This window comes from Amphibalanus amphitrite, unplaced genomic scaffold (assembly GCF_019059575.1).
Source record: "Amphibalanus amphitrite isolate SeventyFive unplaced genomic scaffold, NRLGWU_Aamphi_draft 000083F_arrow, whole genome shotgun sequence".
Taxonomy (NCBI): domain Eukaryota; kingdom Metazoa; phylum Arthropoda; class Thecostraca; order Balanomorpha; family Balanidae; genus Amphibalanus; species Amphibalanus amphitrite.
Window position 1 is genome coordinate 391,888 of NW_024881579.1, and position 26,898 is coordinate 418,785.

General features: G+C 47.4%; 1 protein-coding gene across 1 annotated transcript in view; it reads right to left on the minus strand.

Moving 5' to 3' along the window:
* Positions 1 to 2,153: 2,153 nt before the first annotated feature.
* Positions 2,154 to 26,898, minus strand: part of LOC122379712 (acyl-CoA:lysophosphatidylglycerol acyltransferase 1-like) — a 67,037-nt gene continuing 42,292 nt past the window's right edge. Inside the window, exons 3-8 of the mRNA XM_043362115.1 lie at positions 8,965 to 9,170; positions 5,384 to 5,598; positions 4,831 to 4,967; positions 4,271 to 4,398; positions 3,784 to 3,950; positions 2,154 to 3,446 (exon numbers count right to left, since the gene is read on the minus strand). Coding sequence (XP_043218050.1) covers positions 3,168 to 3,446; positions 3,784 to 3,950; positions 4,271 to 4,398; positions 4,831 to 4,967; positions 5,384 to 5,598; positions 8,965 to 9,170 — 1,132 coding nt within the window. The 3' untranslated portion in view covers positions 2,154 to 3,167. The remainder of the gene's footprint in view (positions 3,447 to 3,783; positions 3,951 to 4,270; positions 4,399 to 4,830; positions 4,968 to 5,383; positions 5,599 to 8,964; positions 9,171 to 26,898) is intronic.

Genomic DNA, 26,898 nt, shown 5'->3' on the forward strand with positions numbered 1-26,898 from the left:
TGTTTCTGGTTTTGCCCCTTTACTTGCTAGATATATGCATCTTTATCACCCTTATATATCTGAAAAAACAATGGCTATCAAATGCAATCTTATCTCATCGAAATTGTCACATGTTAGCTTCAGAATAGACCATGTTCTGGTGCGCTGCAAATGTCTCATAAACCATAAATATTGTGACGTTAAAACACTGCATTTTTTTAAGAGGCCCTCCCTTCGAGGATTATAAAACGCCCCCCGATAAAAAACGCCCCCGATGCTAAAACGCCTGCACCTGCGGCAGGCGTGGCATTCTTTTTTCAAGGAGTTTGTTTTTGTTTCTTTTTTTCTGTTTCTTTTTCTAGAGGTAATAGGTACAATTTTCGTTGGTCATCAGCGTTTGGTTGTGCTAGTTTTCGCATTGTTCGAGCGCTTTGGAAGTGTTATTGGTTTCGATAACACCGTATTTGCTTAGCTTTTCGAAATAAAAGGCCTTGCAGCTGTGTTCGCAAAACGTCTTTTACAAGTCGACTTGCCTTGTTAAACGCCCGAGGGGGGGGGGGCGTCTTACCATACCCATAGTGTAAGAGGCCCTTTTGTAACTTTTTCCAAAATGTTAAAGTTTACGGTTTGTGTACCCCCTAGATTCATTTTGAATGCAAATATGTATGGGAAAATGATGCATGCTCACAGCGCATGCACACGTTAGCTCTTAAATATTATCAGTTGTCTAAAAATAGCAACTGAGCTTAAGGGGGGGGCCTCCTGCACCACTCTCCCCTATTTTTTACCTCCCAACATAGGTGCCCTGACACCGCCTATGCATGACCAATACAATTTTAGTCGTTCTCTCATAAGAAAATTGTAACATAACAAGACCATTGCCACCCTTTTTAGAAACAGTACCAACAAAAACCTTATTTACTATACTTTTTGTGTACCTACCCCCAATCTCAATGATTTGTATCCGCCTATGATTTTCGAAAATGCATATTTTTAGGATCCATGTGAATTCCTGGTTCATTCTCTATCGATCGGCAAAAGTTGCGTTAAGATTGGTTCAGAAACCTAGTGGCCGTGATAAACAGTCTAAAATGTATCTGCAATTTGCCCGTTTTTACCCCCTCTACCCCCCTATTGACATTTTTTAATTTTATTTTTTTAGAAATGTAGATCTCGTTGAGCCAAATCGAATGCCGTTTGAATTTTGAAAATCAGCCGGTTAGATCTCGAGATATCAAGGGGGGGGTCGTAAACAGCCCCCCCTGCCACTAATATGGGGTAGCCAGGAGCCTGCCACTAATAGGGTTAAAGACATCATCTCTGATCAAAACGAACACAATATTCGTGATCAGCATCCCGAAAACCCCCATAGCAGCCACACTTTACGACTTCCTAACAAGTACCGATTTTCCCGATTTTCGGGTCATTGACCTCACCTGGAAGGTCACCCGATGACCTAGGACCTTAAAATTGTGTATCATCGGCTTCCTCTCGTGACGGGCAACACGCTCCTTTTTTCCGCGAAGCTCTAGCTCAATCAGGGGCCAAACGCGAGGGGGGGGGGGTCGTACCCCCCCTCTTTGTGCCTCGAAGGACGCAAAATGGCCTGTGCCGGCGATAAGGAAGGGGGGGGGCACTGCCGACTTTTGGTCCCATTTTTCCATGCAACGCCCATAGCGCTCGCCGCTCATGCTAAAATGCCAAAATCTAGGGGGGGGACACGGTGCCCCCCCCCTCCCCGTTCCGCCGCCTATGCTCTAAAACGCTCACTTTGAGATCACTACACATTTGACGGTTTTTGCCTTCGACCTTGACCTTGAAAATCGACCCGCGGTAACAATTTTTAGGTAGGTACTTTAGAATCGCCTCGTAGAGACCTTTCGTTTTGTACCTACCGCTTTTGTTTCCGTAGCTCCCTTATTTACGGAGTTATACAGGGGGTTGCGTAAAATGCCCCCCCCTCGGGCTGCGGTGGTTGGAACTACCCGGAACTGCCCCCGGGCCCAGCCGGGTTTAAGATAACCTTCACTTAGGTCATACTGGCTGGGTAGGATATGTAATATTTAGAAAGGCTCCAGCGATTCAGCTCTCGTTTGCAGTTCGTCACCAAGGGCTCCTGGACTCTGGAGTATCGAGCAGATATCCGCAAGAGTCGTATTACATACAGAACATGATTTAAAGTCAACTCCGTGTAATTGCAAGTGCCAACTGCCGGCCAACCGTTACATCCCGCCCGCATCACACAGACATCACATGTTTCCGAGCTCGCCTCTGCTCCGTCGCCACACTGCCGTGTGACAAGTGACTAAGTCACGGCTCGGTACAGTCGGCACTCCAGAGCGGCTAACCCTTCCCACTGGACGGCTCAGCACTCTCACAGTAACGACTAGAGCGGCCACGCTAACCGTGCATCCCCACCTCCCTGACCGGAACACACGGCTAACTAACGCTAACATCACTCAAACATTGCTCCTTCCCCGCCAGGCCAGAGACAGGAGCCAGTGCTAGGGTCTCAGCCACGACTGATCACTGAGCTTAGGAGAGACTGCTAAGCGCCGGCAGAGGAGCACAATCAGGAAAACGGGAAGCTGACTCAGCTACCGCGTTCGGTGACTGCTGTGCGTGGCATTATCAATGTCTTTCCCTGTGGTGTAAATAGCTCCGATAGTAAGCTCATTGCTCAGGCACAGACAGCAGCCAAAGTTCAGCCGAAGCTCGTTTAGTCAACAGTCGAGCTGAGGCGTTCGGCGGCGCTTTTGAGGAAGGAAGCCGCCAGGAAGACGCGGTTTCGAAACAGCTCACGCTGTGACACGCACACACACACGCAGGCTTATTACACAGCCGGTAGCGTAACATTGAACTCGGCGAATAGCGACACAACTGAAGTTCCTCAGCCGCGCGGCGGACAGCGCCGCATTGCACACACCTCGCGGCCTAGTGCGTCCCGTGGCTCTGACCGCCCCCTGGTGACTGGTCTGGGGAGCAGCGGTCAGACTCCGTCACAGCCGCCTGGGTTACCAGCCTGTCAGCCTCGACAAAGTCAGACGCCGTCGTGAGGACCCCACGGCCTCTCTGACTCGTCACCACCGGCCGGGAGTCGGTGTCAGAGCCCGTGACTCTTACCCTGTCGACCTTACATCTCCCGGCTGACCAAACCTCCCTCAGTGCCAGGTCAGTCCAGTTTTCTATCACACTACCAGAGCGGCCGCGGCGCCCACCCAGCCCCAGAGCAGGCGCGCCGCTCGCCACTGCACCACCACAGAGGCCAGGAAGAACGCCTGACGCAGCGCCCACTCGAGGAGGTCCTGGCGGAGTTTACGCGGCGGAGAGGAGGGCTGGTCGGCCGGCCGCCGGCCGCCCGGCAGCTCCGGCATCCTGCCTGTCCGGTAGTACTCCGACAGGGCGGCGTCCTTCTCGATGAACAGCTTGTAGAGCCAGCTAGTGAGACCCTCCGTGTCTGTCGGCACCTGGGGTGCAGGAGAGGGGAGGTGAGACGCTGTCAGTCGGGAGCGAGACATAGGATATCTCCACTGGGGTGTGGGATATGGCCGCACCGATTTGTCCACTGAAGTCACGGACAGAGAATCGAAACCTTACTAAAAAGCAGCAGCCTATCACAGAATTAAATGGCATTACGGAATCAATGCCGAGTGCATTTACTTGTGTGATCATTTATGTAGCTACAAGCTAGCTGCAGTTCCACTCAAGCATAGCTACAAGAAAGGTAGATACTTTGTTGTTAGCTTCTTCCATTTCAGCTCAAACGTCCTCATTATCACCCGACGCCCACCCCATCAAACACACCTGGTCGATATCATAGACGCGGTAGTACATGAGCACGTTGCAGGGCGGTCGGTTACCGGCCATCACAGCCAGTAGGTCCAGTGGACGGTCGGCCTCGGGGTAGGCAATGGTAACGTCTATCACCCAGCGGAGTGAGGGGCGCGCGCTGCCCGCTCCGTTATGGTCACCTGAGGGGCAGAGGTAGGGCGGAGAGAGGATGTCATAGGGGGAGGCACGGGAGCGTCGTAAATTGAGAAATACACTGAACATAATGAACAGGTGAAGTGACAGAGTGGAAATGAGAAAGGAAGCGATTGTAACTGTAGCAAATGAACTCATTTTGTAACAGCAGCATATCTATAAACATATTCTTTACCCTAAGAATCCTAAATCCAAAGTGATATATCTCACACCAAAGCCAGAGCGATACCAACGCAATCAAGGTGTCGAGTCATAAGCATGCGGCCCAGAAATCCGAGAGCCGTATTCGTAAATCCACCTTACGTACCATGACCGTTGCAGTGGTTCTCCTTGCCCCTTGCCGTCGGTCCGAGCTTTTCGAGCACAGCCTGAGCGGCTCCCAGCCGAGGCAGGGTTACGTGCTGAATGTGAGGCAGACCCTGCTTCTCCGCGAACCTGACAACACACAGTGTCACCTGGCGGTTACAAGATGAAGCGCTGATACGCTAGCTCACTGGCAGGTGGCAGCACGGCTCAAAAACCACAGTGAACGAGAACTGCAAGTACAGGTGGTGACTAGAGCCAAAGCACACCGATGAGTCTTAAAGCTAAAACTTCATATAGGTTGAATGTTTACATACATTCACGTTCACTAACACAAAACGCTTGCAAAATTTCCGAGAACTTGGCGGCTAGGACTTTTATTCGATGGGCATATCGAATGATGAATCATGATTTTGAGTGCAGTAAGTAAAGTTTATTTACTGCACTAGAAATGTGCTTAGTAAGCTACTGTCTGTATCTTGACATAAAAAGTTTAACCAGTCACTCATTAGGTACTCGAAAACACAGCCAAATATAAGTCGCAAAGTGATCGCAATATCCCACCTTTGGCTGGCTGCCCTCCGTTTCCACAGGAATCCGCCCTCAGGAAACAAGATGATCCATTTCCTGTCCAGCGAGAGGTAGTTCCTCGGCATTTGCTCCCGCAGCTCTTGTACTGACTTGTCACGCTTTTCCTTGCCCTGTGGAATAATGTTGCATCGTCAGTTTAATGAAAAGTGTTGCTCGGCGGGTAGCTTTGATCTCAGGCACATCAAAGGCTGCACTCACGTGACAAAAATTGCGTTCTGCTACTGCTTCAAAATGCATAAACCATGATCAAGTAGGGTCCTCTGAAAACTAATCGATGTAGTACAACACTGAACACTGTCACAACCACAAGTCAATTTCTCAGAGGCAACTCTAGACCTTTATCAGACCTAAGTGAATCGCTAAAAAATAACTTTCGTCAGTGATAGTCTGTTCCCCGAAGCATGGCATCAGACCACCTCACGCTCCCAATGGTCACCTCAATCCCCAATTCCAATTCCCATTCGTACTCCCCGCTCTCCAATGGCCCCTCCCAGTCCCTACGATTCCCCTCCCCACCCCCACTCACCGACTCTACAAAGAAGTCTCCTCGGACCTGGGACACCATACCAAAGTGGGTCCACTTGAACATGGCGTCCATGATCCACAGGACATTGTCGGCCGCCCTCCGGCGCGCGGACAGCATGGTCATCAGCAGTGGGACATCACCAGTCGATTGGTGGTTGGCCAGGAGGAGGCACCGCTCCGACTCCAGGTCGGAGATTGAGTCACCCAGCTCCACCACTGCCAGAGGGAGTCAGAGTCAGAGTCAGACACCGCTCCGACTCCAGGTCAGATATTGAGTCACCCAGCTCCACCACTGCCGAGAGGAGTCAGAGTCACAGATTGAGTCACATAACTCCACCACTGCCGGAGGGAATCAGAGTCAGAGTCAGACACCACTACGACTCCAGGTCAGAGATTGAGTCACCGAGCTCCACCATTGTCAGAGGGAGAGTCAGAGTCAGACACCGCTCCGACTCCAGGCCAGAGATTGAGTCACCGAGCTCCACCATTGTCAGAGGGAGAGTCAGAGTCAGACACCGCTCCGACTCCAGGTCAGATATTGAGTCACCCAGCTCCACCACTACCGAGAGGAGCCAGAGTCAGACACCGCTCCGACTCCAGGTCGGAGATTGAGTCACCCAGCTCCACCACTGTCAGAGTACGAGTCAGTTAGTCACCCAGCTAAACCACTATACTATCAGAGGGAATCAAGAGTCAAACATTGTCCCGATTCTAGGTTGGAAATCGAGTCACCCAGCAACAGAGTTGAGATACCTCGAAGCTGATATCAGACGTCAAAACTGAGCCATTCGTCTAACACAAAACAGCTAACCAGCTTATCAACTTGCCAGCAAAAGTGCACCCCTAGCTCTAACAACACCTCCATGCGAGTATTCGATTGGCATTAGCTGCCCGTCCAGGTGGCCACATCTGGCGCTGTGAGAGCCGAGCCCCACCCCGCTACATTCCTCCGATCACTCCATCCCTACAACAGTGGCAGACTCAGCCGTCACTGACACACACAGGAGGTGCTATTTGTGGTCGGACAGTGGGCTAAATCGGCACTTCCGGCGCCACGCCGCGCCCACAGCACGGCCCGGTCTCTGGTTATATGCAGGGCCGACAGTCTGCTGACGGGTCTCTGTGGGAATTAGAGATGTCAATCGGATACCAACTTTTTGGTATACCGATACCAAACCGATACCAACTTGGTATTTGGTATTTCAACCGTAATGTGTTTGGTATTTTGTTGGTATCATAAGCCCTCACTAATGTATAAGAGGCTAAGAAATCGGTAAAAAGTTGGTATTTCCCTCAGTTTCCCAAGTTGGTTTGGTTTCGGTATTTTCCCGTGGTTTTGGTTGGTATTTGGTTTGGTATCGGTATTCCGATTTTCCGTAATTGACATCACTAGTGGGAATCGCTCCATGAAAGGACAGGAGATTCTCACGGGGTTACAGATCCGACATGAGGGCATGGGGATGGCGGCGAGATGCACGAACGATGGGAAAACAGCACGAGATAGCGATTTTAGCCAAGATCGCAACACTGACTGTTGGTTTACTGAGCAGTGACCGAGCCAAAAGGTACATACAATTAGAAATAGCCCACAACACCATCCCGGTCCCTCTCAGGCCACTTAACACAATACACATGACAAAACGCTCAAACATCAAACATCAAACAAGGGTCTCCTCCTCGTTCCTTTCAGCTCCACATTTCTCTTCCCTCTAGAGTTCTGCACGGCTGCAATTTTCCACAGCCTAGCCGCCCCGCAGCCATGGCTCCACAGCCACAGCCGCCCACAGCCATGGCAAACTGTGGGCAGCCGGCCGTCAGCCGGCCGTGGATACTTTCAATGACATGCACCCAAATAGTATATAATAAGTTGTTTTTAGTTGAAACATATAGCCAAAAGCACATTGCAATGGGCTAGATTCTCAAGCTCATGAAGCATCATAGGTTAAGTAATTGTGTATCTGGCTTTAGGCCGAAGGCCTGAAGCCTGATGCGCAACGCATGCCTACACAAGCCCTTGCAAGGGGTTAAGAAAGATGGGTAGGTAGGTACCTACATCAACAGAAAACATATACAACGAACCAGAATAGAAGCACTAGCAGTGTAGACATCTAATGCCAAATCCTGAAGCATGGTTGTGGGACAGAACAACAGACCCTGATGCTTTTCATTATCAATGTTAGGTATGGAAAATGAAACTGAAGTTGATGGACTGTCAAACAGTGATTGTCTAGTCAAAACTCTTGCTTCTTTCTTACCTTGCATATTTTCTGGGGTGTGATATGCCAGGCTTGAAGCAGCCTTCTGAGCAAGTCTCAAACTAATTTGATATGCAAGGCATCAAAACACTAATGAGCATCCAAGAAAGAAAAACATTCATCTATTTTGATTTTTCCAAATAATGATCTTCGCTCAAATCCCTAAGGACGTGCGAGCCACAATTGCCTCATTAAATCAAAAATTTTACTTGAGTTTTTAATGACGTCAATAGCAAAATAGTGGCAATAAATTGTTTTGTGTCACTATAAACAGCCATACAAATTATTATTAATAAATAATAATGCTATACAATCAAAAACTTGCCCTTAAACAAAGATTAAGTATCAAATTTTTACATTTTCAGAAGAAGACGTCATTTTATTTGTAAAGTCAACAGCTCGCGTAAGAAATATTGTGTTCAGGGTTTTCACCGTCATGTGAATTACGTGTTCAGGGTTTTCACCATCATGTGAATTAACCGTAAGTAAGGTTCATGCTCACTTAAAATCTGATTCCATTGGCTTCGTTGATCAGCATTTTCTGTTAGCGGTCACTCACACACCAGTTAGAACATAAAGCGCCCGTTTTATATTATGTAATTGGACTTGCCGAAAATCCAGAAATACATCTAAGAGTTATTTTAGATAATATTTTATGAAGCCTTTACCTGCCTTTACCTAGGCGTGATTTCTTTTTCTATTACCTGAAAGAATTATTGAACGCTCGTCTTCAATAGCTGTAAGGTGCTCTCCTTATGACCAGGTGAGATTGATTTGAGAGGGATGTGACAATGCAACATGTTGCATTTTCTGAAACTGTCAAGCTCTTGATGATGAAGGAACAATTGGTGCCTATAATCAGTATTCTGTACCAGAGTGCAAACTCCCCTACAGCAAATGGTAAAACCATTACAGGTTTTCAAAGGCTTCACCACTTTCAATGTTGCTGGGCATCCTTTGCATGATTTTTACAGGCTAGACTGCTTATCAGAATGTAAGATTAAGGATTTAAAATTTTATATTTGAGTGCTTAAGATTGAGTTTGAAATCTCACAGCCGTGGCCACAGCCGTAGCCGTGTTCTTGGAGATATTTGCAGCCGCCCCGGCCCACAGCCGTGGGGCTGCAGCCAGCCGCGGCTGCAGCCGGCCGGTGCAGACCTCTACTTCCCTCTACAGTGTACCCCTCTCACTACCGAACCCCTCCCTTTCGCCGTACCCCTCTCATGTCATATCCCCATCGCGCCGTACTCACCGTCGTACTTCTTCCGTCCCCTCCCCGTACTCACGATCCCCTCCCTCCAATCCTCCCCCTCCCACCGTACTCACAGTCAAACCCAGCCGTATAGCTGAGCACGCCGGCGAACAGCACCAGACTGTGGAACAGGAAGCCCTCCATGGCCCAGTAGAACGCCGGCGCCAGCCAGTTGAGAGGCGCCAGCACGGCCATCCACACCAGGTACACCGGGATGGCGTACAGATTGTTCACCAGGAACAGCAGCACGCGCGTCACGCCCCACGCGCCACGCGCGTACCTGCGGGGGAGAGGTAGGGGACGGTGAAGGGGTGTCCTGAGGGTTTGGGAGTTGGCCGAGAGTTTGAGTGCGACTGCCAAGGTCGACACTAGTTCATAGAGATCGCGTTGTAGCCAATGCAATTCAAGGAGACATACTACACGCGTATGTAATTTTAAGGCTACTTTTCGCCGAGGGTGAGGACCATATCTTTTCGACAGGCATGTTCTATAGCGCCAAGCAAACAAATTCAGTCAGTATCTAACATTAAAAAGCATTGATATAGTGCACTAAAAAGACAGTGAAGCAATTAGCTGATTTGGAATGAACTATTGTTTACTCTGATAGGTTATAAAGTAGAATAGCTATAGGTATATTAAAACTATAAAATACATTGCAACGTTCAAATTGTAGGAGGTGTATTACCTACGATATCATGGAAATTCCACAGAAAAATGCAATTAATGATGCACGTTTATTTGTTGAAGCACTTGCTGTATGTAAGGCATAGGTATAAGTTCTATGAGAAAAAAAAACACTTTTAGGTAAATGGCCTCCTTAGAACCAGTATAACGCCTTTTGGGGCGACTAACGGAGCGAGCGAGAGGGTGGGCCTTGCACGTGCGAAATTGCGAGGGGGTACCTCCAACTGACTTGTGCACGGCACCCTACTAACTGGTCTCTAGCGATGTGCCAAATTTAGGCACAATCGGCCCAGTCGTTCTCGAGATCTAGAAGCGGCACCCTGCACGTGCGCACGTGCAAAATGGGTCCCAACCAGCGTTACCGCTGGCGTCTCGCTGGTTTCCCCAGATTCTCACGAAAATTTCCCTATTTTGAAAATCATTTCCCTAGATGCGGTTATTTTCCTGGAATTTGACGTACTTCCCTCATTTTAACCATTCGTGTTATAGTCGCTGCGTCGTAAACAGCAAAAACTACATTCTGTTACGTTAACGTAAGAGATTCTAATGAAATTGCTGGCATATAGCAAATTACCGTATGTGGTATAATATAAGTGCGTGGTATATCGCAAATTGTGGTGTGTTGCGGGACGCGGGAAACTATACCGTATAGGTAGTGCTGGCGATAAGAGACGAGTCGATGCATTATTTCGTGATTATTTCGCATGCCGTCAGTTTGACCGTAAATAAGTGAAATGCGCTAGAAATTGTAAAAATCGCGCCAGAACAAAAACTTTGATGTAAAAAATTAGCCGCACCCGATATGGTACAATACTAAGCATGGAAGCAGTTTGTTTTGAAATAAAAGCAAGAATCATATATGCATGCATACATAGGCGCGGGAGCCGGGGGGCAGTGGGGGCAGCTTGCCCCCCCCCCCCCCCAACTCTGGGGCCGTGGGGGCGGTGCCCCCACAGCTTTGAGACGGAATACCACACTTTTTTTGCAAATGTTTTCTTCTTTTTTTAAAGCCGAGGGGTGAAAAATAAGTGGCCTAAAACCGGTGAGAGAACTAGATTTGGGGGTACCCTAGGTTGATCTCTATTATGGTGTGCCCCCCAGTCGGAAAGTATGTAGTTCCCGCGCCCCTGCATGCATACATAGGTATGTAATTCCCCCTATGTATTTAAAACGAGATTATCAAACCTGAATTATGTGAAAAATGTTCTCATATTTATTTCATATGACATGCGGAAGAATAATTCATAACAACAACGATTTCGATTGTTGAAAAAACAACAATTTTTCAGGTTTGTGGTATTTCCCTAGATTTCGTGTGAAATCCATATATCCCTAGATCTTTGCTGATTTCCATAGAAAAGGGAAATTTCCCTAGCAGCGGTAACCCTGGTCCCAACTGACTTGTGCACGGCACCCTACTAACCGGTCCCTAACCGTGTACCAAATTTGAGCGCAATCGGTCCAGCCGTTCCCGAGATCTGGAAACGACCCCTGCACGTGCGCACGTGCAGCAGCACCCCAACTCTGGCACATGTATATGCAGTGCCTAGTGGGTGCCTACCTACATGCCAACTTTCAGCGCAATCGGCCAAGTAGTTACCGAGATATTGCAACAATTACAAAACTGACACCTCTTCGTTTTGCACGTGGCACGTGCATAAGGGGTCACCCACATGCGTCGGGAATAGTCCAATACTTGGTAGAAGGAATGAAGCTACCCTACAAAAATTACCGCGTGTAAATCGGTCAAGTGGTTGCTGAGATATAAGCCTCGCAAAAGCGTGACCACGGCCGGCCGGCCGGCCGGCCGCTCATACTCAGAAATTTCCGTTAATCTAAGGAAAGACTACGCTCGCTTCGCTCGCTCCGTAATGAAATACCAAAAGATGAAATAATGAAATAATTATTAATAATTATTAATAATTAATAATTATATAATTAATATTATTAATTAATTATATAATAATTATATAATTATTAATAATTATAATTATAAATAATTATTAATAATTATTTCATTATTTCATCTTTTGGTATTTCATTGTAAGGAGGCAATTTAAAAGTGTTTTTTTTTTTCTCATGCACGTGTATTCTTCAAATGATGAAATAATACATGTCCCTTACGTAAAACTCGCAAAAAGCGAGGCGACCTGATTCATTGCATAATACGCGGTGACCGTTACGTATAACGCAAGGTCAACCCTGTGCAACACGAGGTCACACAAAAAGAACTTCATCCCGCACCGAGAACGCTGATTGCGTGGATTGATCTTTCATCCTCCGAGGCATTTTCGTGATCAACTGTCGACAGGAAACGGGTCCTACAAAGCACCATTAGATGGATTCATCACCTTATTAGTCACGTGATGAGCGCCAATCGTGGCCCGGGACCCGTCATACTGCAGCTACCGGTCTGACCTAAACTGGCCGAGTCGCTGCTGCGGACGATGGGCCAGCCGTAACTGGCTACCTCTATAACCATCCCATGGATCCTTGGATCGCCCGCACACTGATTGTCGATGTGGATTCTGGACACTGTTCGCGAGGGCGAGCGAGAAGAGAAGGATGCTAATCTCACAAGTGCCATGACCTCTGAGTGTTCTCAAAACCCTCAGCCTGCAGGGCCTATTTTAACATGTTAACTGGGGGGGCAACTGCCCCCGCACTCAACAGAATTGCCCCCCCAGTCGTCGAGATTTGCCCCCTATAAAAATGGGCATAAAGGATGACAAACAACTGTGAATTGCTTTGCAATGGATGATTTGGAAGATTGTGTATATATGTTGATAAGCACCTGTAAAAAAAAAAAATGCATTAAGATATAATGAAGGGGAAAACTGTTACCAAATTCAATTTGGTAACACGCTGGAAATGGCGCCGAAGTTGCAGCGTGGCGCACCGCATCATTCAGTGGCTCCCGCATGGCTCCCGTGTGTCTCTGTGTATTGTATTGATACGTTTTGGTATTAGCAGCGCTCATAGATATCAATATGAAGAGAAACAATGGAAAAGAAAAACAGTCCTCCATTACATCCTTTTTTCAGGCCAAGCGGTATGTACCCATTTGCCATGCAGTGAATATAGTGTCAAGTTTAAAATATTTTCTTACTGATTGGTGCCTGGTGGTGCGGCAATGGTTTGGTAAATGTGATCAGTAAATTGATAACGTTATACCATGTTATATTTCTTTGGTGGCGCAGGGTCTGTCCTTTATCTTTCACTGTATGTACCAACCGTACCCCTAAAATGATATTTAATAATAGGTAATATTTTGGTGTCAGAATTCACTAAACATTAAACAAACAATTAGGTAATGGCAAAACCTAGCTAACACAGTGTGATCCCCTTGATACCTTTTCTATTACACTATATCGATTGCATATTTCAGAAATTTCTGTATTTCAACTTTGTATCTTGTTTGCTGCATTTTTTAACAATGATTTTTTTTTTGCTCATAACAATCAGCTTACCAATAGCCAAGTTATACCTGGCTGTTCCAGTGCATCAACTTTTTTAAAAATAATTTTTTGGTACTTTTACCATCGAACCATCAGTAGGTACCTGATAATTATTATTTTTCCTCTTGTTTTAGTCCTAACCATGGGCAAGATCCTCCTGGATGTGCGATCCCATCCTCATCAGGGAATGAAGGATCTACTCAAGGCAAGTATTATGATATATCTTCGTACACCAATCATACACCTGGAATAGTTTGTAGATGCCTGATGCCTTTCTTGCTACTCATGTTACAAAGTTTCACAAGTTATGGCCAATGAATGCTGTTGTCTGCACACATCTACATCTCAATGAAGACATGCTTGCTTCTCTGCATGTAATTTTTCCCCATAAATTCTCAGCTTAACCAGTTGATGGTAAATTATATGCAGCCTATCCTTACAAATGAGCTCAACCAACAGCTTGATCTTTTTTAAAAGTGAACTCATTAATTGATTTATGTAGGTACCTACTCACTATTGCAAACTCATTAATTGCAATAATGTAATTTTGTTTGGTGACTTGACTCCTTATGGTTGTATAAATCTTGTGCTTGGAAGGTATTTAAACAAATTAAGATCAGGTCAACATTTGGAAAATCCCACTTATGGAACAATTTGCATGAAACAAGCATCTAGCTATTTCGTCTTTTCTTAGAATTAAATGATTTGTGTGTATATGCTATGTGATAATATAGCAAAAAATTGCAAAGTGCAGGGAATGATTATACATGTTGGATCAAGGAGATTCACATTACTAATTAATTGTGATTGCATTAGGTTCCTTCAATGTGGCATAAACTTTTTTTTTTTACAAATCCTGTTTTATCAGCAATAGGTACTATCCACTATGTTCTTTTTAAACATTTTAGGTAGAAAAGCATGCTGATATTCGTGAACACCTATCAACAATTGCAAAACCTGACACTTAGTGAGAGGGCTTTTAAAGCCTTTGACTCTCTTTATAGGTAGAACATCTTACCATTTACCAAGCCTCACATTTTATTTTCTTCTCTTTTATATACATGTGAAATGTCAAATGAAGGAAATGAAATTTTTATCAGCAGCAAAAGTGGCCAAAAAGTCACCCCAGCCGAAATGTACATGGCCTAGCCTTGCCTGAACATTTTAGGTTTTGATATTTATCGTATGGTATCAGTCTTCAGGCTCATTGAGAGTAATGAAGTGATTGTTTGAGACCGAAATTATGCTGTTAACAATATATTGCCGGTCAGAGGTTCATTACAGAAAGATGCGTGAAACAAAGGATATGAGGGTTCAGATGCAAATTGAATTAGTCCTTACACACATTTTGGGCGACCTTGAGTTCACGCTTTTTCCATTCGCTCTTATGTGCAGTGATTATCTCTCCGATCGCATATTTGATGCTATTATCCTCCTTCCCAGGTCCGAGTGCTTCCATCAATCCTTTGCCTGGTCCATCTTCCACGGAATCATGCGTGACCATGGAGGTCAGCACCGCACAAACCCAAGGGCAGCCTAACAGCGAGTGGCTTAATGGAAACAAGCTGGATGTGGATTGGCTTCTCCAGCAGCACTCATGCCTTAAATCTTTCCTGAAGCAATGCGGCACCAGAAAACGAATGTTTCTGCAGTGCACCGTATGCAAGGCCCATATAGAGGCTGCGCAGAAGGAGTCCGCAAATGGCAACATTTACATGGCCGATGGAGTGCGAGCTGACTCCAAAGAAAAGCTGGTGAGGGTGGTGGAACACCTTACTGGCAGGCCCCACCAGGCTGCGTTGGATGCCGCGTCCATGGAACGACTGTGGTCCGAACAATCCGAAGGTCATCCGTGGGTTGCGGTGCTTAAGAAGCACCAAGCCAAAACGGTGAAGTTGCTCGTTGATATGGCCACGGATGTGTACTCAGACAGTCTCCTGGAGACGATGTCGGCATGGTCCTGGCCAGCTAGATATTTGGCACGCCAGCACTCTGAACGCATCAAGAGCATGCTCGCTGAACATGGATGGGATTGGGAGTTCAGCGCCTTCGAACTGGATGGCGGTTCTCTGCATTACCTCTATCCGGCTATGTACAAGCAAATGCTTGAAGTGATCGCCGACTTGGAAATGAAGAGGCTGGGAGTGTCGCTGCGATCATGTGTGGCATTTAGTGCCCAGATTGATGGAAGCGTCAGCCGCCAGCAAGAGGATACGAAGTTCGTGACTGTGCGCAGCATCAGCACTGATGGGACACTGAACACTGCCGTTGTAGCTGCAGTTCAGCCTGAGGCGAACGGCGCTGATGGGCTCTTGGAGGCACTTCTAACGGCGTTGAAACGGCCTCAAGAAGAGCCTGTCACATCAGGAAACGATCTGATGGCAAGACTTACTGGCCTGACGACGGACGGCGAAGCCGCAAACACTGGCAAACGTGGTGGTCTGTGGAAGAAACTTCAAGATCACCTGGGCCGACGAGTGCTGACCGTATGGTGCGTGTGCCACAGGTCAGATCTGGCTCTTGAGTCAGTTGAGACCATGGTCCCTGAACTGAAGCACTGGCGCAGTGATCTAGTTGCTGTTGCAACATACTTCCACACAAGCGGAAAGCGTACCAGCATGCTGAAAACCCAGGCTGGTTTCGAAGGGACGGTGGTGCACTTCCCACCACACTTCGAAGTGCGATTTGCTGAGCACTTGCTTAAACTGATCAAGGCAGTGTTGCAGAACATGCCAGCCTGCAGGGCTGTCTGGGTCACACTAGAAAAAGAGGGTGACAGCAGGAAGGCACGCGCTGAAGCCAATGGATTCCTTCGGAAGTGGAAAGATGGAGGACAGACCATGCTGATCACTGGCCTCATGGGTGACATCTGCGGCGTGTTCAGTCGACTACAAAAAGAGTTTCAGAGTAACGAAATCACCCTGGCTGAAGTGCAGAACGTGTTGGACTCCGCTCTGGGTCAACTGCAACTGATGCAGGAGGCACCAAGGCCAGGTGGCATGGAAGTCAGCGTCAGACAGGTCTCAACAGAAGACGAGACCGAAGAGACGGACGTGAGGTGTCGGGATGTGCACCATACACTAGTTACGAAGAGAGGACGTTCTATCCAGGCCGTGAGAAACGAGATCGTCGCTAGCTCTGTGAACTTCCTATGTGATCGGCTAGGGATTGACGGTGATGAGCTGGTCAAGACGATCACAGTGCTGACGGCTGCCGACACGGCCAGTGACTTTGTGAGTGCGGCTGAGCAGCTGGTAGGCGAGATGTTTGGCAAAGATGCGCTCGACGACTTCATCACAGAGGTATTTAACGCATGGCCTCTGTACTCGCGCGTTCAGAAAACCGGCATGACGCGCCGAGAGAAACTGCTGCAGCTGCTGAAGATCGGAAAAGGTACAGTATGTCTAAAAAGAATGTACCGTCGCCACTACGTGGCGCTGGTGTCGCGAGCCGGTAGTTGGCTGAATCCGCACCAGACCACACATTCCCAAGCGCTAGGTGACAGAGCGCGCAGCGGCCGGTAGTAGCGTAAGCCCGAACCTTCGTGACACGACCCCCGGGGGGGGGGGGGGAGAGGGAGGGGAGCGGGCGGGGCAGCGCGTGTAGGAAGGGGTGCTCCAGCAAGCTGGCAGCTGTCGCGGCCAAAGGTCAAGGGGTCACACACCAAGCGAACGGACGCTGATGTGGGTTCGTGGGGATCATGAACTTGTGTGTGGTAGGTGCGTCTTGCGATGCACGGGTGATACGCCAGGTCTAAGCCAAAGGATTCAGGGGAGAGCTGAAGAAAAACACCTGGTCAACTACGGCGAATAATGGTGCTGAAAAATGGAAAGTATGGGTCAATGGCAATGCAAGCCTTCATGACTATAAACAACTTTTCTGAGGACGCAAAGGCCAGCATTGAATAACGATATCCGGATCGAAATTAGCAATGATTTATAATTACATGCCGAACTAATAGCGCTGCAAAACCCTCCTAGTAAATTGTCAAGTCGGATTATACCCACTTGAATTAAACTATCCTAAATAAAATTGTTAATTAACATTCTAACACTGACGTTCTTTATCATACGATAAGTATGGGGTTAACCAAGATTCAGCATCTTCCGCGTTCAAACAATCACCTGTAAGGCTAGAACATTAATGGCCAGGTAAAAACATGGTCGGGATTTGATTAACCGGATTATCGATTTTTTTTAAGTCGGGATTTGATAAGTCAGATTTTTTTACGCCAACCGCATTTTTAAGTCAAGTCAGGTCACTGATCTATGACGTCATAAATGAGCAGTCCTAAAATGAACTGTGTGAAACTATCCTAAACTGTCCTAAAATGAACATTTTAGGACTGTATGCACAGTCCTAAAATGTTCCAACTTCGCAGCACCCTCAGTGCAGAGCTTTCATAGAGAGATGAAACTTACAGGATCTTATAGTATGATCGAGAGGTCTCACAACTTGTATAAATGTATATCTCGGATTTTCTGAAGGGTCGCCTGAGATCAGGTCGGTCTCTCACCATTAAAAGTCAGGGGAATATGGAAATTGCTAGTTTGGTCCGGAAATGATATACAACTATCTCAAATTCTCAAGCACACGGAATCGTGATTTCATGCGCTCCTTGCAAGGTCTGGGGCCGTATTCACGTCGATCATTTTCGTAAGAATTTTCTTAAGTTTGACCTACTTCTTAAGTAATTTTTTTTAATCACGTGAACTCCGTCGATAAAAACTTAAGAAGTGTCGACGTGAATACCACATTATACTTACGAAAGAAAATCGACTTACGAACTCGACGTGAATACGGCCCCTGATGCTTCAATTTTGCTTTGTTGATATTGCGTGACGTCATTTATCACGTAACTAAGGCTATCAGTTTTTCGTCAATAACTCCCGATCAACTAAAGCTACCGAGTCGATAAAGCCACTAATGGACATGAAAAGACCTGCCGAATCGATTGATATGCAATATGACCTCCTTTGACCAGCTTCGTGACCTGACGGGCTGTGACCTGACCTTGACCCGAGGTTAACACCTTAACTCTCGCCCGTATTGGTGTTTTTCCAGCCGCAAATGTATAACCCTAGAACGCCTAGGGGGGGGGGGGGTTGTATCAACCCCCCCCCCCTGAGGTTTTTTTCGAAGTGCACGCTAAACGGCTTGTCGTAGCGGGCTGAAATTTTCAATACCCTCTAGGGCAACCTTTGCGCATCTTTTGCCGAAAAAAATTGATCGGGTCATGTCAGGTCACGGAGTTATGACGTCATAAGAGGTACAGCCTCCGGCCGACAGTTACCAAACGTGTGCGCCGAATCCCCAGGTTTTCTGCCGGTGATACCCACATTGTTTGATGGATCATGATGAAACTTCCCATGCATGTTGGGGCAAGCATTGGCTATCGTGTGGTGCAAGAAAATTGACCGGGTCAGGTCAGGTCACGGAGTTATGACGTCATAAGAGGAACAGCGTCCGGTACTATTTTTGAAAAGCGCCCGAACCACTATTTTGCTAATTCTTGTCACCTCAATGGGAATATGCAGCAATATTAGCTTCTATAAGGAGCAAATGGACCTTCCAAATCCAAAAATACAATCAGATTTCAAAAATTTAAATTTTGATTTTTCGAATTTCTGCCGCCGACTGTGACCTTGCCGACTTCCGGCGCTCCCAACGCGCCATTTTTAGAGCTAGGGAAACGAAATACATACCAAACGATAGAGAATTGATCAAGGAACACGATAGTGAAAATTTCAAGTCGATATCTCCCACCGTTTTGCCGCAATCGCCGCGGAAAGTTGACAACAGTCTATTTTTCCGAAAATTTGACTTTGACCGGTCAAAAGTAGGTCAAATGTTGACCTAGGACCAAAAAATATACCACCAATCGCGAGATCTCGTTGAGAGCAATCCGTTGGTTTTTTCCGCTAAGCTCTACGACCTTCCGTTTCGAAACGCCAGGGGGGGTTCGTAACAACCCCCCCCCCCCTGGTCGTTCGTGTTATGAGAAATGGCCTGGTCGTGCGAGGGATAAGGGGGGGGGGGTCCGTTGGACCCCCTCCCTTGCCGTTTCGCCCCTGATCGAGCTAGAGCTTCGCAGAAAAAAACGAGCGTGTTGGCCGTGACGAGAGGAAGTCGATGATACCCAATTTTAAGGTCCTAGGTCATCAGTTGACTTTCCAGGTCAGGTCAATGACCCAAAAGTCGGGAAAATCGGACCTGTTAGAAAGTCGTAAAGCGTGGCTGCTATGTGGTTTTCGGGGTGCTGATCACGAGTATCATGTTAGTTTTGATCACAGATGATGTCTTCATGCATTTAGGTCAGGTCGGGTCAGGTCAGGTCAGGTCAACCAGTAAGGGTATTCGTAGTAGGTGGTAACCGCCTCTGGCAGCTTCGCAACATGTTACGAGGGCACCAAAACTACTTCGTAAATGTTCATATGGCTGCTAAATTCGAATTCAGCTCCTAAAACTAGCCTAGAAACATGTAAAACTCGAAAAAGTGAACCGAGGTCATCAAAGGTCAATGACCTGACCTGACTTTCCGGTGACCTTGACACCCACCCTAATGCATGGAAGCAACATCATATCCCCTGTTTGAACGCTTAAAACCACGAAAAGACTGCAAACGCGCCGCTATTGCGAGCCGACATACGCCGAATCGCGATTCCGGCCAAACATGGTCTCGAAAAGTAGGTCGCAGGTCATTAAGGTCAGGGTCATGACAATTTCAGGGTGGGTGTAAAATTGAATAACGCGAGGGTACTGAAAGTTTCGTCGCGATCGGCCGCTTTTTATGCGAGTTATTCGCGAAAAACCGAGGGAGGGGGGTCCGTTCGACCCCCCCCCCCTCTATACGGGCGAGGGTTAACCCTCGCCCTGGCAGGGCATTTTTCATAACACTGCCTGGCAGGGGGGGGGGTCGATGCGACCCCCCCTCGCGATTGGCTCCTATGGCACCTAGAAACACCAAATTTGGTAGGTAGGTGGGCCCCCTGGAGTTCTCGCCCCTGTGCAAATTTGGTTGCTCTTGGTCAATATTTAGGGGGGTTTTGGGGGGTATAAATGTAAAAATTTCGCTAAAAACAGGTCAAAAGTTTTCCGCTTATAACTTTTGATCTAATTAAGATAGAGCAAAAAGAAAAGCACCAGTGAACTCAGCACGTCAAGGCGCGTCGAATGATATACTTTTTAGCTTGCTGAAGTGTACTTAAAGTTTTTCTTAAATTTTAAGTAAACTTAAATTAATGAATTAAGTTAAAGTTAACCAAATTACATCATATCGCATATCATTCGATTCGGCTGATCACCAGGAACACAATGATACCATTTTTTAAGCTCTAGCGTCATTATGTGCCAAGTTATTGGCAAAAACGTCATTTGACCTCAGTTGACCTCATTTGACCTGACCCATGGATAAGTACACCAAACAAAGAAGCACCAAGTGACCTGCTGTTAAGTACTGTGGTTTCAAAGCACAAAAGTGATAGAACGAAGCGGATATCTCCAGTATTTTTCGAATTTAGTATTTTCCCATAGGCTTAACATTACGACGTAATGACCTCTAACTGACCTCAGGTCAGTGACCTAAAAAAACCCGAACTATATGTTATACAACTCGGTGAACTTAGCACATCCTGAAAGTTTGAAGGAAATCGGTGCAAAACTGTGAGTTGGACAGGTGCAAAAAGAAAATTGAAATTTGACCATGACCTTGTACCGGTTTTTCTGACCTGGTGACCTGACCCAAGGTCACCCGGACCTGAAATTTTCAGGTCATATGTAAAAGGGTTTCCCCATAGGCTGTGCCAAATTTGGTGGCGCTGCGCGCCGCCGTTTGTACGCTATCCTCGAAAAACCTTAGGGGGGGGGTCGCATCGACCCCCCCCCCCCCCCCCTGCCAGGGCGAGGGTTAAGTTGATCTCACCCGAAGAAAAAGTATACCATTCGACACGCCTGAGCTAGACAAGCACGATGCTGCTAAAATCGCGGATCTGCGATCATTTTTAGCGAAATTATTTACCAAAAACCGAACCTGTGCCTTGGGCCACTTGACCTGACCTCCGAAGTCATCGGCTGACCCTAGTCTTTAAATCGGAGACCAATCGCTGCATTTCGTAACGACGCACACGATCGTTTCTTTCGTGATGCTCTAGTTCAATTAGGGGCGAATCGGCGAAGGGGGTTGTTTCCTCACTTCCAACCCCCAACGCCCCCTCGGTATTCAGAAAACCTGAAGGTCCGGTGAGGGTTAAAACGTTTCTCCTGAACGAGGAAGAAATGTAAAAGTCAAAGCTCTATAGACGTCCTGTAAAAGTGGCCATAATAATAAATTCGTTAGAAATAAAATGCTTTTTAAACGACTTCCTCATATAAAATCGGGTGCTGGGACCAATCTTATAAACACTTTAGAATAGACAGGGCGTCACTGGCTAAAGTTTGGGTGCAGAAAACGGCTATTACCTAAATGCAAAATGGTTTTCATGCATTTCAGTCAATTGTATATTGTCGGTCCCAGTGGCCGAGCTAGAAAAAAAATCGGTAGCGTTTTGCATCTTTTTCGCCCTAAGAAACTACACCATCTATCGAAGTGGGCGGGCTTATTTGAATGGGAGGGCGCATTGCGTCAATCGTGTGCTTTCGTTTGTTTTGGACTGTATTTTACCACATCGACTGCTGGTATCACTATTAATATTATCTAATGCCGTGAATACGACAGCATTCCATTTATAAGATTGGGCCAATGGAGTCGCGCCCAGCGAGCTCGGTTTTCCGCTGGGCCGCTACAGGCCAGGAAGTCGGTCTTCGCCTGAGGGCAGGACAAAGGTCAGCGAGGGAGCGCGGGGTCAGCCAGGTATCGCCCAGTGCCGAGCGGATGCCGCTCCCTCCCCTCTCTTCCCCTCTTCTCCCCTCCCCACCTCGGTATAGATGGGGAGGGACCGAACTGCCAATGACATGCGAGCGGTCAAGGCCGCTCGCGCGGCAGCGACCCTGGCGGCCGGGTGCCGCAACTGGGATTCAGCCAAGTTACCGATTCGCCTCCTGTGGGAGAGCCAAACCAGGGGACATACTTTTTAGATATACTGTACGCTCCAAAAGCTAGTTGGGGCCCTGCTAGTCACAACTCCACACAGCATGGCTACAGAGAGGGCTGTTTCTCACTACAACATCATCAGATCAACGCGTCGCCAAGCCATGAGTGAGGAGACTGTCAACAACCGACTCCTCGTGTCGGCCAACGGGGTGGGAACGCTGCACTGGGACCCACGCCCTGCAGTGGCAGCGTTCCTGACAAAAAAGAATCGCCGGGAGTCGCAGCCGGCTCCATCAAAGTATGGCCAACAAGATTTCGTGGCTAAGATTTTCCGAAAAGCGGGAAATGTCTAGAGATGAACAGTGAACACTGACAAATATAGTGTTTCTTTGTGTGTGTGTGTGTGTTTTTTTTGTATGCGTGAGATGCGTCGGTCCTTTTTCTTATTCGCTCCCCTTTTCTTACTTTTTGGATCAAACGCTTTCACGTGTCCTTTTCATATGTCTTCATGTCCACGTGTCCGTCCATTTCGCGTAATACACCTGTGCCTGAAATGTCATTGCAATCTACGACAATTTTCCAGGTTGCCCCCCCAGTCAAATTCCCTTAAAATAGGCCCTGTCAGCCTGCCTACCACCCACGTCACCGAGTGTAATAAAAACTCGAGTACCTGCTTGCGTACGTTCGCCGTACAATGGCAGACGCAAATAACAGACAAAAATAGACGGGCAGTGTGCGCTTCTGGTCAAGGACTGTTTTTATGCGACCTCATTTTACAAGGAGGGAAAGAGCGGGCGTTACGCAGTATAGGTGGTGAAAACTTATAGCCCAGGTTTAGATTAGACCAGCTGCCTCAATCTTCTGTTACAATGTCCTTCATTGGAAAAAACTAAAGGCATCGTAAAATACCTAACCAATGCATGGTGAACAATTCCTACCCAAAAATAACAGCTATGAATAGCTGAGACAGCATAGTCCGTCACAAAATGTGTCGGTGGTCACTTGGAGGTTTTCCGTTCATGCACCATGGAATTAAGTATGAACACCTGCCAGTCGCCTTTCACTAACACCGATGCCATTCGCTGAATTATTGATTAAATCCATGGGTTGAATCAGCTTTGCATAACTTTCGGAGCATAGCCTACTGACTCTACCCGGGTTTCTGTTATCTATAAAAGCGCACAGAAACAGAGGCCAGAACAATGAACACAATGAATGACGTTACCATCATGACAGAGGCCAGCAGTCGGCAGTGAATCTCTGAAGCTCAAGGGACGGCATATCGGACAACAAATCACTTGAGTTGTTGTCGAGCGCTGGTGGCGGACGATAAACCGGGCTGTGATCGTTTCAAGACCATCACTCGTCTTTTCCGATACAATAAAGGGTGACTATAGATTGTAACCCGCTGATCAAGAAACCGGACGAGGTTGGCCTCGGCACACAGGCCGTTACTAAACCAAATATTTCATTATATTATCACTCAAGTCGCAAAGAGATCCAGAGAGCGTTACGTGGCATTTAGCATCACGTCAGCTGTGCCAACAGAACGTCCCGTCACGTCTGTGAACATCGTGGATTCAGCAGCCAGCGGGGAACGTTGGCAGAAGAACCACACTGAGAACCACCGCACAGGAAAACAACATCTGCTAAACAACGCTCTCGGAAAGAGCCCTCGGTCAAAGTCGCCCAATCAGATAAGTCGGAGAATAAAATAGTTCTACTAAGCCGGTGGACTCCCACTATTGACATCTTGCATAGAGAATGTGTATAAGATCTCTATGTACATTTTATGGCCATATGTGAGATCTTATAAACATTATTTACCTATATGAATATACAATCTCTACGGATCCCACAGTTGGGCCGACACCCGTCCGGTTCAGTGGGAGTCTAATGTTCCAACAACACCGACTCTGACCCGCTTCCGCCCAGTTTTCGGGCTGAGGTTATAATAACCGGGCTTTCCGGTCCTTCGCTGGTAATTCCGGGCTAGCAATCGCAACTGCAGGTGCTCTCCAAAAGTCGGGAGGTGAAAGTGCGATGACCGATGAGACTGGCAGCCAGCTTCCTTGGAACGGGGTGGATGCAGGCGAAAAGTTTTCAGTCAGGCACGATGATGATGAAATATTCCAGGCGCCCGGCGCGGTGGTGTCTTATCTAACGGTTCCAGTTCGCACGGAGGATAGCTTATCGACCGCTGTTGCAGGCAGCATCATAAGGACAGTGTTCACGCTTCGGCTGTGCAGTACACAATGCCGTCACTGATATAATATAACAGACGTTCGGTAACTCTTTTTTCACACTGTCCCATTCCACTCTGTGTTGGCCTTTTGCTAACCAGTAAAACGCCTTTTGGGCGAAGAACGAGCGAGCGAGATAGTGAGTCCTGCACGAGCGGAAGGGCGAGAGGGTGCTTCCAACGGGCTTGCGCAAAGCACCCTTCTAACCGGTCGCTAGCGGTGTACCAAATTTGAACGCAATCGGCCCAGCCGTTCCTGAGATCTGGAAGCGGCATTCTGCACGTGCGCACGTGCAAACGGGGTCCAAACTGACTTTTGCACGGCACCCTACTAACCGGTCCCCAAGTGTGTACCAAATTTGAGCGCAATCGGCCCAGCCGTTCTCGAGATCTGGAAACGCCCCCTGCACGTGCGCACGTGCAGTAGCACCGTAACCGCAACACATGGGAATGCATTGCCTGGTGGGTGCCTCCCTTTATGCCAAGTTTCAGCGAAATCGCCCCAGTAATTACCGAGTTACTGAAATGGGAACAAATTTGGCACCTCTTCTTTTTGCATTTTGCACGTGCAGTGGGGGTCACTCACATAGATCAAGAGTATCTGACCTTTGGTAGACCGTAGAAGGGATGCAGCTATCCTACAAAAATTACCGCAAGACAATCGCCCAAGCCGCTACTGAGATATGGGCCTCTCAAAATCACTACTTTTGCAAAACTGCTTGAACACCCTTGACTTTTCACGTGGCAACTGGCACGTGCCACGACGGTCACTGAGATGTATCAAAAGTAGTCAATTACGGGGTAGAAGGGATGGGGCTACCCAGCAAAAAAGACCACAGGCCAATCGGTCCAGCGGTTGCTGAGATATAAGCCTCTCAAAAGCGTTACAGGCCGGGCCGGGCCGGGCCGCTCATACTGAGATTTTTCCCCTTATATTGAAAAGAATTCGCTTCGCTCGCTGCGCTCGCTCGCTCGTAATAAGCTGCACTGTGCACACAACGTCGATGGCAATGAGAAAATGCAACACCATGAAATAGTGATAGGGGAAGGTGGGGTAAGACGGCCCAGCGGGGCAAGACGGACCACCAGCCCTCCCGGCTGAACCGCTGCTCGTATCTACTGCTTTATGCACTCACTATGTTTGTTTTCCTTCGTAACAATGGCCACCTTGAGCTCATGCTGCTAGGATGCATTGTTTTTGAGTTATTGAGAAAAATGCTGTTTTTCGTCAAACCGATCTAATATATGAGGTCTACGGGTGATCCAATTACGGCGCCTTTCTTGCATGATTAGTTTCTATTTTGCACTTATCTGTGAAGAACAAAGTTATAAACTTAGTTATAGTCACACTTTAGGAAAGGCAAGGTTTTGCAATGTTGGGCTATTTGACATATACGTCATGATAATGACAGAATTTAGATTTGGGGCAAGACGGACCACTGTGGTCCATCTTACCCTGTGGTGGTCCATTGTACCCTGCATATGGAAAGTTCTTTTCCAAAACATTGACACAAGTTTAAGTAAGCTAATTTTTCAGGAAGGAGTCTTTGTTGCATGTGAGCCATGCATGCAAGTGCTCAGTTAGCATGCATTCATGCCAAACGACAATCAACACACATGTTCCTAGCTTTTAGCTGCACTTCCATCACACATGAGTAAAGAATAAAGGCTCATTTTGTTATTTTACCATTCTGGTTACTTTTTCTTACAAGAGTACAGAGCAGAAGTGTAACACACATGAACGGATAGCAGGCACTGCAGGGTGGTCCGTCTTACCCCACGTTTTTTCTTGTCTGAGTTTTTGACATGTCCCTCTTTAACAGCATCCACCACCTAGATGTCTTTAATTTGAAATTTAGTCTTTACACATATCAACAGAGGAAGGATTGAGCATTCCGAAGACTATAAATAATATGAATTACGAGAGCAGTGTAGCAAGATATGCGGCCTCAAACCTTAGCTGGTCCGTCTTACCCCACCTTCCCCTATACCAAAAAAGGCAGCGTTATGATGCACCCAGTCGCTAGCAGAGTTCGCGCTTGCAGCACGCCTCGGTGGATGCCAATACCAATACTCAATAGAGCAGTACATCTGAACGCTGCAGTCCTGTCCTGAGAGCATCACCACCAGCCGTAATAGACTCGTCAAAATGCAGAGCAGACGCCTCAAAGAGCAGTTCCATTCACGCTACGGCCAGAACGGCGCCATTCAGCGCCGACAAAGGGTCAGCGGTTCCACCTGTTACACTGTCTGACGGCACTGGAAGGTGGGGTGGGAGCCCGGCCGCGGACACCTGTAATTGGAAGGGCGATCGATGGCTCCTGGTTACCAGGTGACTGGTGTGAAGGTGTGGAGAGATGGGGAGAAGGGGAGTAACAGACAGGTCAATGGCGTGTCGGGTCAGGTGGGACACTCAGGGTTAGAGGGATGACGTGATCGATATAATTCATGTATCTCTTCGGTCAGAGATCATACAATGATCATGTATCAACTAAACAATCATTCCCATAAGTGAGGCATCGTGCAATAGTCCGGCATGACACTAGCATACTAAGATCCGGGGTCATACGACATACCATAATCACTGATCAGGGAG